Source organism: Piliocolobus tephrosceles, chromosome 6 (assembly GCF_002776525.5).
Source record: "Piliocolobus tephrosceles isolate RC106 chromosome 6, ASM277652v3, whole genome shotgun sequence".
NCBI classification, from domain to species: domain Eukaryota; kingdom Metazoa; phylum Chordata; class Mammalia; order Primates; family Cercopithecidae; genus Piliocolobus; species Piliocolobus tephrosceles.
Window position 1 is genome coordinate 79,463,980 of NC_045439.1, and position 15,223 is coordinate 79,479,202.

Genomic DNA, 15,223 nt, shown 5'->3' on the forward strand with positions numbered 1-15,223 from the left:
CCGCCGCACTCCCACCCCCCGCACCCGGCACACACCATCTCCCAGTAGCCCAGGCTCGACCGGTTCTCGCGAGATCCGGGTTACTGAGCGCTCGGGGCCTTTTCAAATCGGGATCCGTTACCGCTTCCCCAGCAGCCGCCATTGTCGCGCTCGGAGCCCCTCAGCTCAGGCGGCCGAGGCGGAGGCAGAGGCGGCGGGATGGCGGACGCCAACAAGGCCGAGGTGCCCGGGGCCACTGGTGGCGACAGCCCGCACCTGCAGCCCGCGGAGCCGCCGGGCGAGCAGCGGCGAGAGCCGCACCCCCCGGAGGCGGAGAAGCAGCAGCCGCAGCACAGCAGCAGCTCCAATGGCGTTAAAATGTATTGTCTTTTCCTCCGGGAACCGGGGCGAGGTGGGGGGCGGGGAGTTGGCCGGGGGGCCAGAGGCCGGGCTGGGCCTTGATGGGGGATAACCACCCCCAGGCCCCGGCCCGCCCCCGGGCCATCGGCTGCCTGAGGAGCAGGTGCAGCTGGGCCGCTCCCGGGCCCTTCCCCGCCCGCCCCAGGCCTGGCCGCCTGCGGTCCCGGGAGCCGAGGCTGGGGGCCCGGGGACCAGCGCTACTCCCTGATCTCTAGCCCGAGACAGCGGACTCCCCTCTTTTCTGACTTTGGTTAAAGAACCTTTGAGCAAAGCTCAGCGAACGCCACGGTTTGCAGGAAAATGGTCCCCCTTTAAGGACCAGTAGTTAGTGTTCATCACTAGGGAGTATCTAGGGATGACATCATCGGACATTTCCTCCTAACCACCAAGAACGTATTTAAAAGGAATATCTCTGGCTTCTTTCTGAGCTTCACAAGTTTAGTGTTTTGTTGTTTTCTAAAGTGTGTGTTCATTTTTAAACTGATTTATACCGAGAGGAAGTTTAATAATGTGCTGTTAGACTGTATGTATTGTGTTACTCTTGAATTGGCTAGACGTACTTTCAAAAGGGAAATGTGCGATGTGCGTGGCTTCCCTTCCCACTGGGTCATGTGCGTCAGCTGTGGAGAGTATATATATGTTTTTCAACTCAGTGTATGATTATCTTAAGTTTGGTATAATAGATGGTTAAGTTTTTTTTTTTTTTCCCCTAAATGAAGGAAAACTTTTAAGGTCGCAGCTGTCACCAGTGCCTATAAATAATTTAGTTGACCCCAATCCATAATAATTTCTGGTTCTAGGGAAATGTTATGCTCCCCTTTGTTCTTGATTTGTGGGAGGATATGAAGTTAAGCGCTTACTTTCATAAGCCTACCTCCTTAAACCTGAAGTTGAAAGTATGTTAATAATTTAGTGAAAACATCCTTTTCCTTCTCTGTTATGCCTCAGAGCAGAAAGCAATAGACATATGCTCACAGTAAAATAGGCAAGGGAAAGGCCTGTCTGACCTTTGTATAAGAATGTTTGAAATGGTATGGTAAGACCTGGACCAGTCTGTGTATAAGTTGGTGGCAGATAAGATGAGGGTAGCTCTCCCCAGCTCTTTGACACTCTTGCTCGCAAATGAGTTTGAATAGGAGCAGCAGCATCTTCTAGGAGAATAGAGGTGCAGGTGTAAGAGATTGGAACTTAGTGGAGTTTGTTCCTGGATGAAGAGTTGTTCACCTCAGTAACTGAGGAACTAGAAAATGAATGAAGCGCTTTCTACCTTGCTTGCCAAAATGTGGGCTTTCGAGAATTTGGCATTAAAAATAGAAATTAAAACCAGCGGAATGATAAACTGAAAAGTATGTGCTATTCATATCTAAACACGAGTATACATGCCATCTTTTCTCCTGAACAAAAAGTGCAGCCTTGAATTACAGAGAGAAGCCCTCCTGTACTTCGGTATGGTTAGTGTTGATATAGCGGAAGTTTGGTATCTAAACCTCCATCAGATTTTCTAATCCCTTCTAAAGTCTCATCATGATATAGCAAGACAGGAAAAAGAGAGAGGAGAAAGGTGGAGAAAAAATCCTTTTCTCATTTAGGAAGAGAAAAATGTAAGGTGAAGAAGTGAAGACATATTACTAGTAAATATAGATTATTTCCATATTGCTTATAATTCACCTCTATCCCTTTCTCTTTTTCCCAGAAGTTGAATCGAGTTCAGTTTTACTCTCAGGGATTTCACTTACTGTCTACTCTGTAAGAACATATGTGATGATCCAGCATGAGTCCTTCAAACTTAGTAGCGACCTAGACCTTTTTATTTGACTTCGTGAACTAGTAGGAGTGGGTGACAACCCCAATACATAAACCTTGAGTTGATTACCTTATATCTTTAATAAAAATAATTCATTGTTGATTATAAAAATTATCATGATATTGCCCCAAATTATATGTTGGTTGGAATTGAACAGAGTACTGCTTGTCATCAGGATTGAAATAGTATTTGCTGAGGTTAATCCATAGTTTTTGAGGGTGGGAGACCACTATGTCTTATTCTTCTTTGTATTCTTAAGGCCTAGTAAATATTTGTGGAAGAAATGCAGAAGTGAACTTTTATGCTTCTGAAACTCATATACAGGGAATTTAGTTTACATGTGCACACCTTTAGAAAAGATCCGTTTTCCAACTATAGTCTTCTTTTTTTTTTTTTTTTGAGACGGAGTCTCGCTCTGTCGCCCAAGCTGGAGTGCAGTGGCCGGATCTCAGCTCACTGCAAGCTCCGCCTCCCGGGTTTATGCCATTCTCCTGCCTCAGCCTCCTGAGTAGCTGGGACTACAGGTGCCCGCCACCGCGCCCGGCTAGTTTTTTGTATTTTTTTAGTAGAGACGGGGTTTCACCATGTTAGCCAGGATGGTCTCGATCTCCCGACCTCGTGATCCGCCCGTCTCGGCCTCCCAAAGTGCTGGGATTACAGGCTTGAGCCACCGCGCCTGGCCTAGTCTTCTTTTTTTAATGCCAAATGGTATACTGGCTCCCCTTTTCTTAAAAGTAAATAGGTGGGAAAAGAGCAGTATTATTATAACGTTATTATTCATGTGTAATTAAGTATAACTTTGGAGTAGGTAGAGATTGAGAGTTATATTAGGGTATTATAAAATTTTAAGCATTGGAGCAAAGTAATGTGTTTTTTAGTTGAGTGATTTTTATCAGGAGTAAAGACTGGAACTGTTCTCCCAAGCTTTATTGAGGTAAATTGACAAAAATTGTATATTTTGAAGTGTACAATGTGATGTTTTGTTATACAAATAAATTGTGAAATGAGTACCACAATCAAACTAATTAACATATCTGTTACCTCACGTAATTACCATATTTTTTGGTGTTGAAAATACTTAAGATCTACTCTTTAAGCAAATTTCAAGTATACAGTAAATATGTTAAGTATAGTCACTATACTGTGCCTTAGATCTACAGAACTTACTCATCTTATAACTGAAAGTTTGTGCCCTTAGAACATTTCCCCATCCCCTGCTGCCCTCCACCTCTGGTAAACACCCTTCTACAGGCTGCTTCTGAGTTTGACTTTTTTTAGAGTCTGTGTGTAAGTGAGATCATGCAGTATTTGTCTTTCTGGGTCTGGCTTTTTTCACATAGCATAATGTCCTCTAGGTTTATCTCTGTTGTTGCAAATGGCAAGATTTTGTTCTTTTTGTAAGGCTAAATGATAATATTCCAGTGTGGATGTGTTGTGTAAACACAAAATATATATCATGTTTCCTTTAACCGTTTATCTGTCAGTGGACACTTAAGTCATTTCCATATCTTTGGGTATTGTGGATGATGCAGTGAACATGGGAGTGCAGATATCTCTTTGAGATAGTGATTTCATTTTCCTTGGATGTATACCCAAAAATAGCATTGATGAATCATATGGTAGTTTCGTTTTTAATTTTTTGAGGACCCTTGATGCTGTTTTCCATAATGGCTGTACCAATATACATTCCCACCAGCAGTATCTAAGAGTTCTTTCTACACATCCTCAGCAACACTTGCTATCTTTTGACGTTTTGATAAGTCATTCTAACAGGGATGAAGTGATATTGCATTGTGGTTTTGAGTTGTATTTCTCTGACGATTAGTGATATTGAGCACTTTTTCATATATCTTTTGGCCATTGGTGTGTCTTCTTTGGAAAAATATCTATTCGGATCCATTTCTCATTTTTTAATTGGGTTGCTATTGAGTTGTATGAGTTCCTTATACATTTTTTATATTAATCCCTTATTGGATATATGGTTTGCAAATGTTTTCTCTCATTTCTTAGGTTGCCTTTTTATTTCATTGATTGTTTCCTTTGCTGTGCAATAACTTTTTACTTTGATGTAGTCCTAATTGTTTATTTTTGTTTGTGTTGTCTGTGCTTTTGGTGTCATATCAAAAAAAAAAAAAAAAAAATCATTGCCAAGACCAAGGTCATGGAGCTTTTCTCTTGTGTTTTCTTCTGGGAGTTACAGGGTTTTAGGTGTTATGTTTAAATTTTTAATCCATTTTCATTTTGTTTTGTATGTGAATATCTAGTTCTCCCAATACCATTTTTTGAAGAGACTGTCCTTTCACCATTGTATATTTTTGGTGCCTTTGTCAAAGATTAGTTTACCATATCCTTGGGGATGTATTTTTGAGTGTTCTGTTATGTTCCATTGGTCTGTGTGTCTTGTTTTTGTGCCAGTACCATATTGTTTTGATTACCGTAGATTTGTAATATAACTTGAATCAGGTAGTGTGATGTTTTTATCTTTTTCTTCTTGTTCAAGATTGCTTTAGCCATTTGAGATCTTTTATGGTTCATATGGATTTCAGGAATATATCTGTTTCTGTGAAAAACGCTGTTAGAATTTTGATAGAGATCACGTTGAATTTATAGGTCATTTTGGGTAGGAAGGACATTTTGACAATATTATTTCCTCTCATCTATGAACATGGAGTATCTTTCATTTGTATTATTTTCAATTTTATCATTGATAGTTTTTCAGTGTATAGCTCTTTAGCTTTCTTGGTTAAATTTATTTCTAGATATTTTATTCTTTCTGGTGCTATTTTAAATGAGATTGTGTTCTTAATTAATTTTTTGGATAGTTTATTAGTAGTAGTATGTAGCTATGCAGTGGATTTTTGAATGTTGACTGTGTATCCTATAACTTTACCGAATTTGTTCTAATAGTTTTTTTGGTGGTGTCTTTAAATTTTTCTCTGAATAATTTTCTATGTAAGATCACATCTTCTGCAAACAGAGATTATTTTACTTCTTTCTCTCCAATTTGGTTGCCTTTTATGTCTTTTATTTGCCTATTGCTCTGGCTGTGACCTTCAGTACAATGTTAAATAGAAGTGGTGAGCATAGGCATCTTCTCTTTTTCCTGCTCTTAGAAGTAAAACCTTCAAATTTTCACTGTTGAGTATGACATTAGCTATGGGGTTGTCGTATATGATCTTTATTGTGTTGAGGAACATTCCTTCTGTACTAAATTTGTTGAGAGTGTTTATCTTGAAAGGATATTGAGTTTGTCAAATGCTTTTCCTGGATCTATTGAGATGATCTTTGATTTTTAAAAAATCCTTCATTCTGTTAATGTGGTGTATAACATTTACTGATTTATGTATGTCATCCTTGCATCCCTGAGATAGATACCATTTGATTATGGTGTATGATCCTTTTAATGTGCTGTTGAATTTAGTTTGCTAGTATTTTGTTGAGAATTTTTACATCTGTGTTCATCAGGGATATTGCCCGTAATTTTCTTTTCTTGTAGGATCCTTGTCTGGCTTTGTTATCAGGGTAATCTGGCCTTATAAAATGATTTGAAAGAGTTTCCTCATATTCGGTTTTTTGGAAGAGTTTGAGAAGGATTGGTATTAGTTCTTAAATGTTTGATAGAATTTACCAGTGAAGCTATCAGGTGCTGGGCTTTTCTTTCTTGGGAGATTTTTGATTACTGACTCCTATCTCCCTTGTTATTGGACAGTTCAGATTTTCTAATTTTTTGTGATTCAGACTTGGTGAGTTGTATATTTCCAGGAATTTATTAATTTCTTCTAAGTTATCCAATTAGTTGGTATATAATTGTTAATAGTAGTTTATTATAATTCTCTGTATTTCTGTGGTATCTGTTATAAAGTCTCCTCTTTGATTTCTTTATGTATTTTTCTATTTTCCCTCTTTGATTTCTGATTGTTTCCCCCCTCCTTAATCTAGCTTAATCTTTGTCAGTTTTGCTTATCTTTCAAAAACCAACTTTTAGTTTTATTGACCTTTTCTATTGTTTTTCTAGTATATTTCATTTATTTTTGCCCTGATTTTCGTTATTTTCTTCTTTCTATTAACTTTGGATTTAGTTCTTTTTTCTAGTTCCTTGAGGTGTGAAGTTAGGTTGTTGGAGATCTTTATTCTTTTTTTTTTTTTTTTTTTTGTAGTCTTGATCTATCTAAAAAAAAAAAAAAAAAAAAAAAAAAGCAATGGTGCGATCTCGGCTCACTGCAGCCTCTGCCTTCTGGGTTCAGGTGATTCTCCTGCCTCAGCGTCCTGAGCAGCTGGGATTATAGGCATGCATGACTATCCCTGGCTAATGTTTGTATTTTTAGTAGAAATGGAGTTTCACTATGTTGGCCAGCCTCATCTCGAACTACTGACCTTAAGTGATCCACCTGCCTTGGCCTCCCAAAGTGCTGGGATTATAGGTGTGAGCCACCACACCTGGACTGGAGGTCGGTCGTTTTTCTTAATGTAGGCATTTGTTGCTCTGAACTGCCGTCTGGTAGTTTTCCTCTGGAACTGGGATTAATATTGGATCTGATACTATACCAGTATACTTTTAAAATCGTACGTTAAAACTATGTTTCTTCTTTTGATGTTGGAGGTTGATTTTTTCAGAAATTTATGTTATAATTTAGATACACATAGTTCAATTTTAAGAATAGATAACATTTTTATGACTATTTTAGAGTTTTTATTTTAAGTACATTGTGGGAGTGGTTGTCCAAATGAGCAGTTTGGGAATTTAGTACATGGAATTCTGGAGGTAGTACCAATATTTTGGAATTATGTAGCATCATTTCCTTAATAGTTTTCACTTATATTTTTACTTTCTCTTCCAAAGTATTTATGACTTGGAAATAGTTCAGAAATTATATAATTATGGCTCAGTTTCGTAACAGATCATTGCTGTAGCCTCTAAACTGTTATGCCTTTTATAGATTTTTTTTTTCTTTTTTTGTTATACACTGGGAAGAAACTTAAGGTAAATTTTAGTTCATACATCGTAGACAAGCAGTTTAGCAGTATTTTTAAGAGGCTTCTTATTTGGGAAAATGAAGAAATTACTTTCTTTGATCATCTTTGAGTAAATTTTTAAAAGAAGATATTATGTATAATGTTACTGCTTTTAATGGAATTTTCAGATTGTTGTAAGCAAATACTTAATCTGTGTAACCCCACCCAAGTCAAGAAAATAGAACATTGTAAGTACTTCAGAACTTTGTGTAATTTTCACAATTGGTTTAATCCAGGAAGAAAATAGGCAGGGGAAGGGATATTAATCTAGAGACTATATAGATATCTGTTTACTGAATAGAATCTCAGTTACTTTGCAAACATTCATTGAATTCATCTAAGCCTGTTATGTCAACAGGCCCTTTGGGGAATTAAAAAGAAAGGTTTGTTGTTCTATCTGTGGTACCCAGAAACCAGAGAAAAGGCCTTTGTGCCTTTTGGCTGCTTGCTGCCATTTTCAAAAGTGTTGCTCTGTTCAGACAGGTAGGTACTTTCTAGATTTAGGCAGTTGAGAAGACTCCCCTCTAGGCCATGCCATTTCTGATGAAGGAATATGTTTGATAGTAAAGATATCCCTTTCAAGGTCTAAAAAAATGGCAAAGCAAGTTTGGTCCAAATGTCTCTGTCTTTATTCTAGCAGTTTTTCTGGCAACATCTGTGCTCAGATGAGTATGGATTCTTAATTGACTGTTAATTCATTCAAAAATTACAGCACAGTGTTATATGCAGTCACTGTGCGAGGTGCTGGTGATACCAAAACAGATAGTTTTTGTTCTTATAGGGTTTGCATGCTATATTTATGGCTGTGTTACCTACAAAGAAGAGTAGTGTTCAAGAAGCTCCGTATATCCCATCCTGGCTAACACGGTGAAAACCCCGTCTCTACTAAAAAATACAAAAAACTAGCCGGGCGAGGTGGTGGGCGCCTGTAGTCCCAGCTACTCTGGAGGCTGAGGCAGGAGAATGGCGTAAAACCCGGGAGGCGGAGCTTGCAGTGAGCTGAGATCTGGCCACTGCACTCCAGCCTGGGTGACAAAGCGAGACTCCATCTCAAAAAAAAAAAAAAAAAAAAAGAAGCTCCGTATATTATGTAACAAATGACTGCGGTTAGAGGTGTGTGAGGAGCATTGCAATGTATGGGTCACCAGAATTGCTGGGCTTGGAAGATAATTTAGAGCCTGGCTCATGAAACTTGATTTGTTGTCAGAATAATCCAGAAAGCTTTAAAAAAAATTTAGATTCCTAGGTGTTATCCACAGTGATATTATTAGTAATGTTTGTGAAAAATTGCTTTAAAATTGAAGTTTTGTTATTAAAATAGTTTTAAATTGACTAGAGCACTTAGTTATTTAAATAAGAAATCTATTGGCCAGGCACAGTGGCTCACACCTGTAATCCCATCACTTTGGGAGGCCGAGGTGGGTGGATCACCTGAGGTCAGAAGTTTGAGACCAGCCTTTCCAACATGTTGAAACCCCGTCTCTACTAAAAATATAAAAATTACCTGGGTGTGGTTGCAGACACCTGTAATTCCAGCTACTTGGGAGACTGAGAAAGGAGAATTCCTTGAACCCAGGAGGCGGAGATTGCAGTGAGCCGAGATCTTGCCACTGTACTCCAGCCTGGGTGACAGAATGAGACTCTGTCTCAAAAAACAACAACAAAAAACAACAACAAAAAAACACTATTGTTTGTTCTGTAAAAATGACTTGTTTTTAAAAGTAAACTGCATTTTAAAATATAAATCCAAATTTTTATCTATAGGGTTTAAGTGTATGCCTGAATCTTTTGGATGGTTGGCATATGACATCATAGAGTTGCACTGTGATTACAGTGTTATAAATTACTTTTTTTTCTAGTTAAGGCCTCATTAAAAATCAGATTTGGCTGGGCGCAGTGGCTCATGCCTGTAATCCCAGCACTTTGGGAGGCAAGGTGGGTGGATCATGAGGTCACAAGTTCAAGATCAGCCTGGCCAAGATGGTGAAACCCCATCTCTACTAAAAATACGCTGGGTGTGGTGGTGGGCACCTGTAATCCCAGCTGCTCAGGAGGCTGAGGCAGAGAATTGCTTGAACGTAGGAGGTAGAGGCTGCAGTGAGCCAAGATTGTACCACTGCACTTCACCCCTGGGCGACAGAGCAAAACTCTGTCTCAAAAAAAAAAATCAGGTTTATAAAATGTTGGCTTATGTTGCTTTTAGGTACTGCTCCTGTCCTACATTACCCATTGTAGGTAATATTAATGAAACTGTATAATTTGATGAAGTACCCTATTCTAGTTTATAGGTTAAAATGTAACATAAAATATTAGGATACTTTATAAGCTTTCTGTGTTGATCAAAACTGGGAATAGAAGAAAGTTTGAGAATCTTAATATAAGTATATACATATATAGATGTGGAATTATAGACATAACTTTGTATTTTAATTATGCTTCTAATAAGGGAGGAGAAAGTTCTGAGAAGAAAGTATTAACCTTTAAGAGATGAACTTTTTTCAGAGTATCATTGTGTAAATTAGTTTTTTAAAAAAGTTTTTAATGATGCCCAGAAAGTTAATTCTCCATCAAAGGTGGCAGTTTTAGATACCTTAGAAGTAAAATTATCTGCTCTTCCCTCTTTCCAGTCTAATAGCATTTATTAATTAAGTAGTGTGGTGGGAAAAACTGGGTGATTGTTTGGATGCTTACAACTATTTAATGTGGGAAGAAAAATGAGGACTGTTAAATGAGAAGCCAAACTCTTGCTTTGAAATAGCACTGGGTAATTTCAAAGCTCTCAGGCTGATTCTCCAGCTACTTTGCTGAGGTCTAGCTTAGTGGAGAGTTTTGTGAAGTGATAAATATGAAATATTTGTTTAATATAGACTTCCATTCTTATAAGCACAACTGAGGGTTTTTGTTTGTTTGATTTTTTTTTTTTTTTAATTCACAGGGAGAATGATGAGTCAGCGAAAGAAGAGAAATCTGACTTAAAGGAAAAATCTACAGGAAGTAAGAAGGCCAATAGATTTCATCCGTATTCAAAAGACAAGAATTCGGGCACTGGAGAAAAGAAGGGTCCAAATCGTAACAGAGTTTTCATTAGCAACATCCCATATGACATGAAATGGCAAGCTATTAAAGATCTAATGAGAGAGAAAGGTAACTATCTCTGAAATAACCCACTGTTGGATAATCTTCATATAGACAGGGGAGGGAACTACACAAACATTTTTATTCCTCTGAGCCACGCAGACTCAAAAAATTGATTTTTATTTCTTGACATGTGAATTAATCTTTTCCTCTTCTTTCACTTGACACAATTTCATTACAAGGTAGTATGGATATTTTTCTTTTTGCCATTTTAGTGGGATAGTAGCGAGCCAGCATATGCATGCCACCAAGAATTTTGTTAAAGTGATTGCTTTGTCTAGTTGAAGTTTTTACAGATTTTAAAAGGGCTATTGCATCAGTTAAGTAATACATTTAGCGTGTTAAAGAATGAATAATAAGGTCTGATTATTTTTTTTCCAAAAGCTGTTTTGTTATTATCTTGGTGGAGTCTGGAATCTGGCTGTGGAATTTATTTTGTTTGCATTGTCATGACTGCCATGATGCTGTCTTTGCAGTTCTAAATTAAAATTGCATTACTGCTGTTGCAGTTTTGTTTTCAGAATAATCTGAAAACCTTCATCTTATATACATGGTTGGTTTTGGGGAAAAATAATTTCAATACTTGATCTTGTAAAAGCTAGTTTTGTTATCTCTTGAAAAATTGAGTTTCAACAGTCCTGCAAACTATGTACTTGGCTTTGAGGCTGATCTCTTCTAATAAATTTTTTTTAAAAAATTGCATTGGTGTGTCTGTTGTAAGGTGACAACTATTTGATTGGTTTTATTCATTGACTTTATTTAGAAAGTGTGTGGCTTGCTGTGAAGCATGATTTGTAAATTTAGTTTACTGATGGCAAACATGATTGAAGACATTCAGGTAGAAAGTCACCTTAAAACAGCTGTTGTGTGTAGGCTGACCAAAGTTATTTGAAAAGTGCTAATGTTGATGTTTTTTAATATGATAGGTTAAGGGACCATTTGTATGTATATGTGCATTTGTTCACCAACTATATCATGCTGGCCAAAATATGATCTGTAGTATGAATTAGGTTAATATGGTTGTTAGCTTTTTTTTAGAGAACGTGGATGATGTACATTTCTGAAAATTAGTTAAATTTACATAGCCATTGATAGGAGGTATGTTGGTCTGGTTTTGATTGTTGGTGAATAATAGGTGCTTCTCTGTAGAGTTGTGCACAGGTGTGCAGTAAAGCAAGATACTGGTGTTTAAATGTATTGTTTCTTGGTATCTTCCTTTTGTATGTCTTATGTAGTTGGTGAGGTTACATACGTGGAGCTCTTTAAGGATGCGGAAGGAAAATCAAGGGTAAGTGCTGTGGGCAATAATCTGCTTGAGGTTTAAAAGTTCCTCAGCAGTTTACTTTTTGTATAATACTTGTACCAGTTTTTGGAAACTTAAGTTTCATTTTGTTTTACTTTATTATACAAGATTTGAGGCTCTATACCAGCAAGTCTGACACTTATACAAACCTCGCTGCCTGGAAGGGATGGGTTTTGTAAACACTCAAAAAGGGCATTCACTTTTCCAATGCTCTAAGGTAATACTTCTTCTTAGCCAATAAGATTTTAGCATAGGATTTTTTTTGTTGTATTTTGATGTCTTCAAGGATACTTTAAAAGTCACTGAATTGATAATATTCCTGAGTTTTTTGAGGGGACTATAGCTTAAAGGTGTTAGTTCAGAATGTATTTTTGAAATTTTACTGAAAAGCTCAATTTGGTAGCCTGCAGGACTACATAAGAGGCAGTGCTCTGACCAATTGGTATGAATGACATTTACGATTACATTGACATAGAAGGAATTGGTTGATAGTATATTTTGATTTTTAGCAACAAGAATGCAATATACTGAAGAATACAATGGAAAACTCTTAGCAATGTTTAATTATGTTAGTAAAACCAGTTGGGTGCATGATGAATAAAAACTTTGTCATTACATTCAAATGGGACTTTGAATGGCAATCACAGGGAATTTTTTTTTAAATAACTCTTCAAATTAATTTATTACTAGTTTGTAGGTGATTTTTACATACTTCCAACTGGGTGCTGTTAAATGTGCAGCCAGTTTTAATCTAATAGAGAACTTGTTAAAAATAAAATTAATATTCACTATTTTGATTCTAATAGAATTGAAAAATATGTCGTAGATAATACATCTTTTGAAAATATTTGTAACTATAGAAGGATAGGTATATTGGAGCCTTTAGTTATTTCCTTGAATTACTGTTGATTTAATTTGTGCAGTGACATTAGTTTTAACTTAATGAAAAGTCACCTAAAAGTAAAAACTGTGCTCCAAGCTTGTTACATGTTAGATTCTACTGTTTTTAATAGATATATTTTAAAATTTAGAGAAAATGTGTGGTTCCTCGCCTGTTATGTTCTGGAGATATAAAAGGTGAAGTGATTCTACCATATTATTAATTGCCTTAATGACTGAAATGTTAGAACTGATTATTCATGTACTGATCTAAAACTTTTTCTTTTGCATGTTTTGACAAATCTACCTGGATATAGGGTTGTGGGTAAGAAATTTTTTCTTCCAGTATCTTAAATTAAATTAAACTTTGGAAAAAAATTAGCACGTAAACATTTCCTATAAATTTTTTCCCTGTTAAGTGTGGTTGAATTCAAAGATGAAGAATTTGTAAAGAAAGCCCTAGAAACTATGAACAAATATGATCTTAGTGGAAGACCCCTAAATATTAAAGAGGTAAGATTTCTTATATTTAGAATTTAAACATTTGACTATAAAGACACGCTTTCCTTGGATTTTCAATTTGGTAATATATTTGCCTGACTACAACTTTTTTTTAAAGCATAGATGTTTATTAAAGCATTATATATTGATGATAATTTTACTTGTACATGATTTTATATTTGCTTTCAAGCAGTTATCCTATATACTTGATTTGTTCCAAGTTGTTAAAAATAAAAGCACATAATTTTTATAAATTTGAGGACCTAGAAATTCAAAGGGGATAAACTTTAGGTGCTGAGTTTATTTGGTACAGACATTTTCAATTTTTAGATTTTGTTATTTAATTTGAGAAATATAACATCCTTGTAATTGATGATTAAAGGTTAGTTGATGCAAATATGTTATGGATTTGAATAAAACTGATACTCACTTTTTATCAGAGTTACTTGGAAACTGTACTAGATTAAAATTTAAGAAAAAATTATAACTCTATTAGTGAAATTTATAAATAGAAGTTGGAATCCCCTAAAATGGAAATGTCCTCTTTGTACAAAATTGTAGCAGTGTAAATAGGTAGACAAAAAATGACTAGAAGATACAAACAAATCATTTACAGTTTAACCTTGAGAATGATTGGCTTGAATATCCCTCATCTTCGTGGGTTCCTTTATTTTGTATTGTTAATCTTAATAGTTTGATTACAGACCTGTTACATGCATATACTTGCTAAAATCTGTTAAAAGAGATAAATAGTGTAACTTTGGGACCCTGAAGATTTTGTACTACTGATGCTAATCATTAGTTGTAGAGCAGTACTGTCAACATTTAATTGTATAGTATTTAATTGTATAGTAATGATTTGATTCCTGGCTTTATCACTTTCTAGTGGGTGTCTGGACATGCTACTTAATTCTCTAAACTGAAGTGATTGTAGTAGTACTGCTAATAATAGAGACATACCTTGGAGCTATTGCAGGTTTGGTTCCAGACTACTGCAATAAAGCAAATAAAACAATAAAGTGTGTCACATATATGTTTTGGTTTTGCAGTACCCATAAAAGTTACGTTTATACTATACTATATTCTATTTAAAGCAATAGCATTATGTCTAAAAGCACAATATACATGCCTTAATTCAAAAATACTTTATTGTTGAAAGTGCTAGTGATCATTTGAGCTTTCATTGTAATCTTTTTGCTGGTGGAGAGTCTTGCCTCAGTGCTGATGGCTGCTGACTGATCAGGGTGGTGGTTGCTAAAGTTTGGGGTGGCTGTCGCAATTTCTTAAAATAAGAACAGTGAAGTTTGCTGTATCAATTGACTCTTCCTTTCATAAAAGATTTCTCTGAAGCATGTGATGCTGTTTGATAACATTTTACCTATGGTAGAACTTCCTTCAGAATTGAAGTCAGTCCTCTCAAACCTGCTGCTGCTTTATCAACTAAGTTTATGTAATATTCTAAATCCTTTGTTGCCATTTCAACAGTGTTCATAGTATATTCACCAGGTGTAGATTCCATCTCAAGAAATGACTTTCTTTGCTCGTACGAGAAGCAACTCCTAATTTGTTTAGGTTTTATCATGAGGTTGCAGCAATTTAGTCACATCTTCAGGATCCACTTCTAGTTCTAGTTTTCTTGCACTTTCAGTTATGTTCACCATTTAAGTCTTGAAGCCCTAAAGTCATCCATTAGGATTAGAATCTGTTTATTCCAAACTCCTGTTAATATTGATATTTTGGCCTTATGAATCACAGATATTCTTGATGACATCTAGAATGGTGCATTCTTTTCAGAAGATTTTTAGTTTACTTTGCCCAGATCTATCAGAAGAATCACTGTCTATGACAGCAGTAGCCTTACAAATTATATTTCTTAAATAATGAAAGTTAAAATTATTTCTTGATTCATGGGTTACAGAATGGATATTGTGTTAATAGGCCTGCAAACAATGTTAGTCTTCTTGTATATCTTCTTTCGCACTCTTGGGTGACAAGTGCATTGTCAATGAGCAGTAATGTTTTGAAAGGATTTTTTTTTTTTGAGCAAGAGGTCTCAACAGTGGGCTTAAAATATTCAGCCAACTATTCTGTAAACAGACGTGCTGTCATCCAGGCTTTGTTATTTCATTTATAGAACACAGACAGAGTAGATTTAGCCTAATTATTAAGGGCCCTAGGATTTTCAGAAT

General features: G+C 36.2%; 1 protein-coding gene across 3 annotated transcripts in view; it reads left to right on the forward strand.

Moving 5' to 3' along the window:
* Positions 1-74: 74 nt before the first annotated feature.
* MYEF2 (myelin expression factor 2) overlaps positions 75-15,223 on the forward strand; it is a 38,825-nt gene continuing 23,676 nt past the window's right edge. For 2 of the 3 annotated variants that reach the window (XM_023227191.2, XM_023227192.3), the window contains exons 1-5: positions 75-359; positions 10,152-10,360; positions 11,587-11,639; positions 12,851-12,858; positions 12,953-13,046. In XM_023227191.2, coding sequence (XP_023082959.1) covers positions 199-359; positions 10,152-10,360; positions 11,587-11,639; positions 12,851-12,858; positions 12,953-13,046 — 525 coding nt within the window. In that variant the 5' untranslated portion in view covers positions 75-198. The remainder of the gene's footprint in view (positions 360-10,151; positions 10,361-11,586; positions 11,640-12,850; positions 12,859-12,952; positions 13,047-15,223) is intronic. The other variant, XM_023227194.2, reaches the window with a different exon arrangement.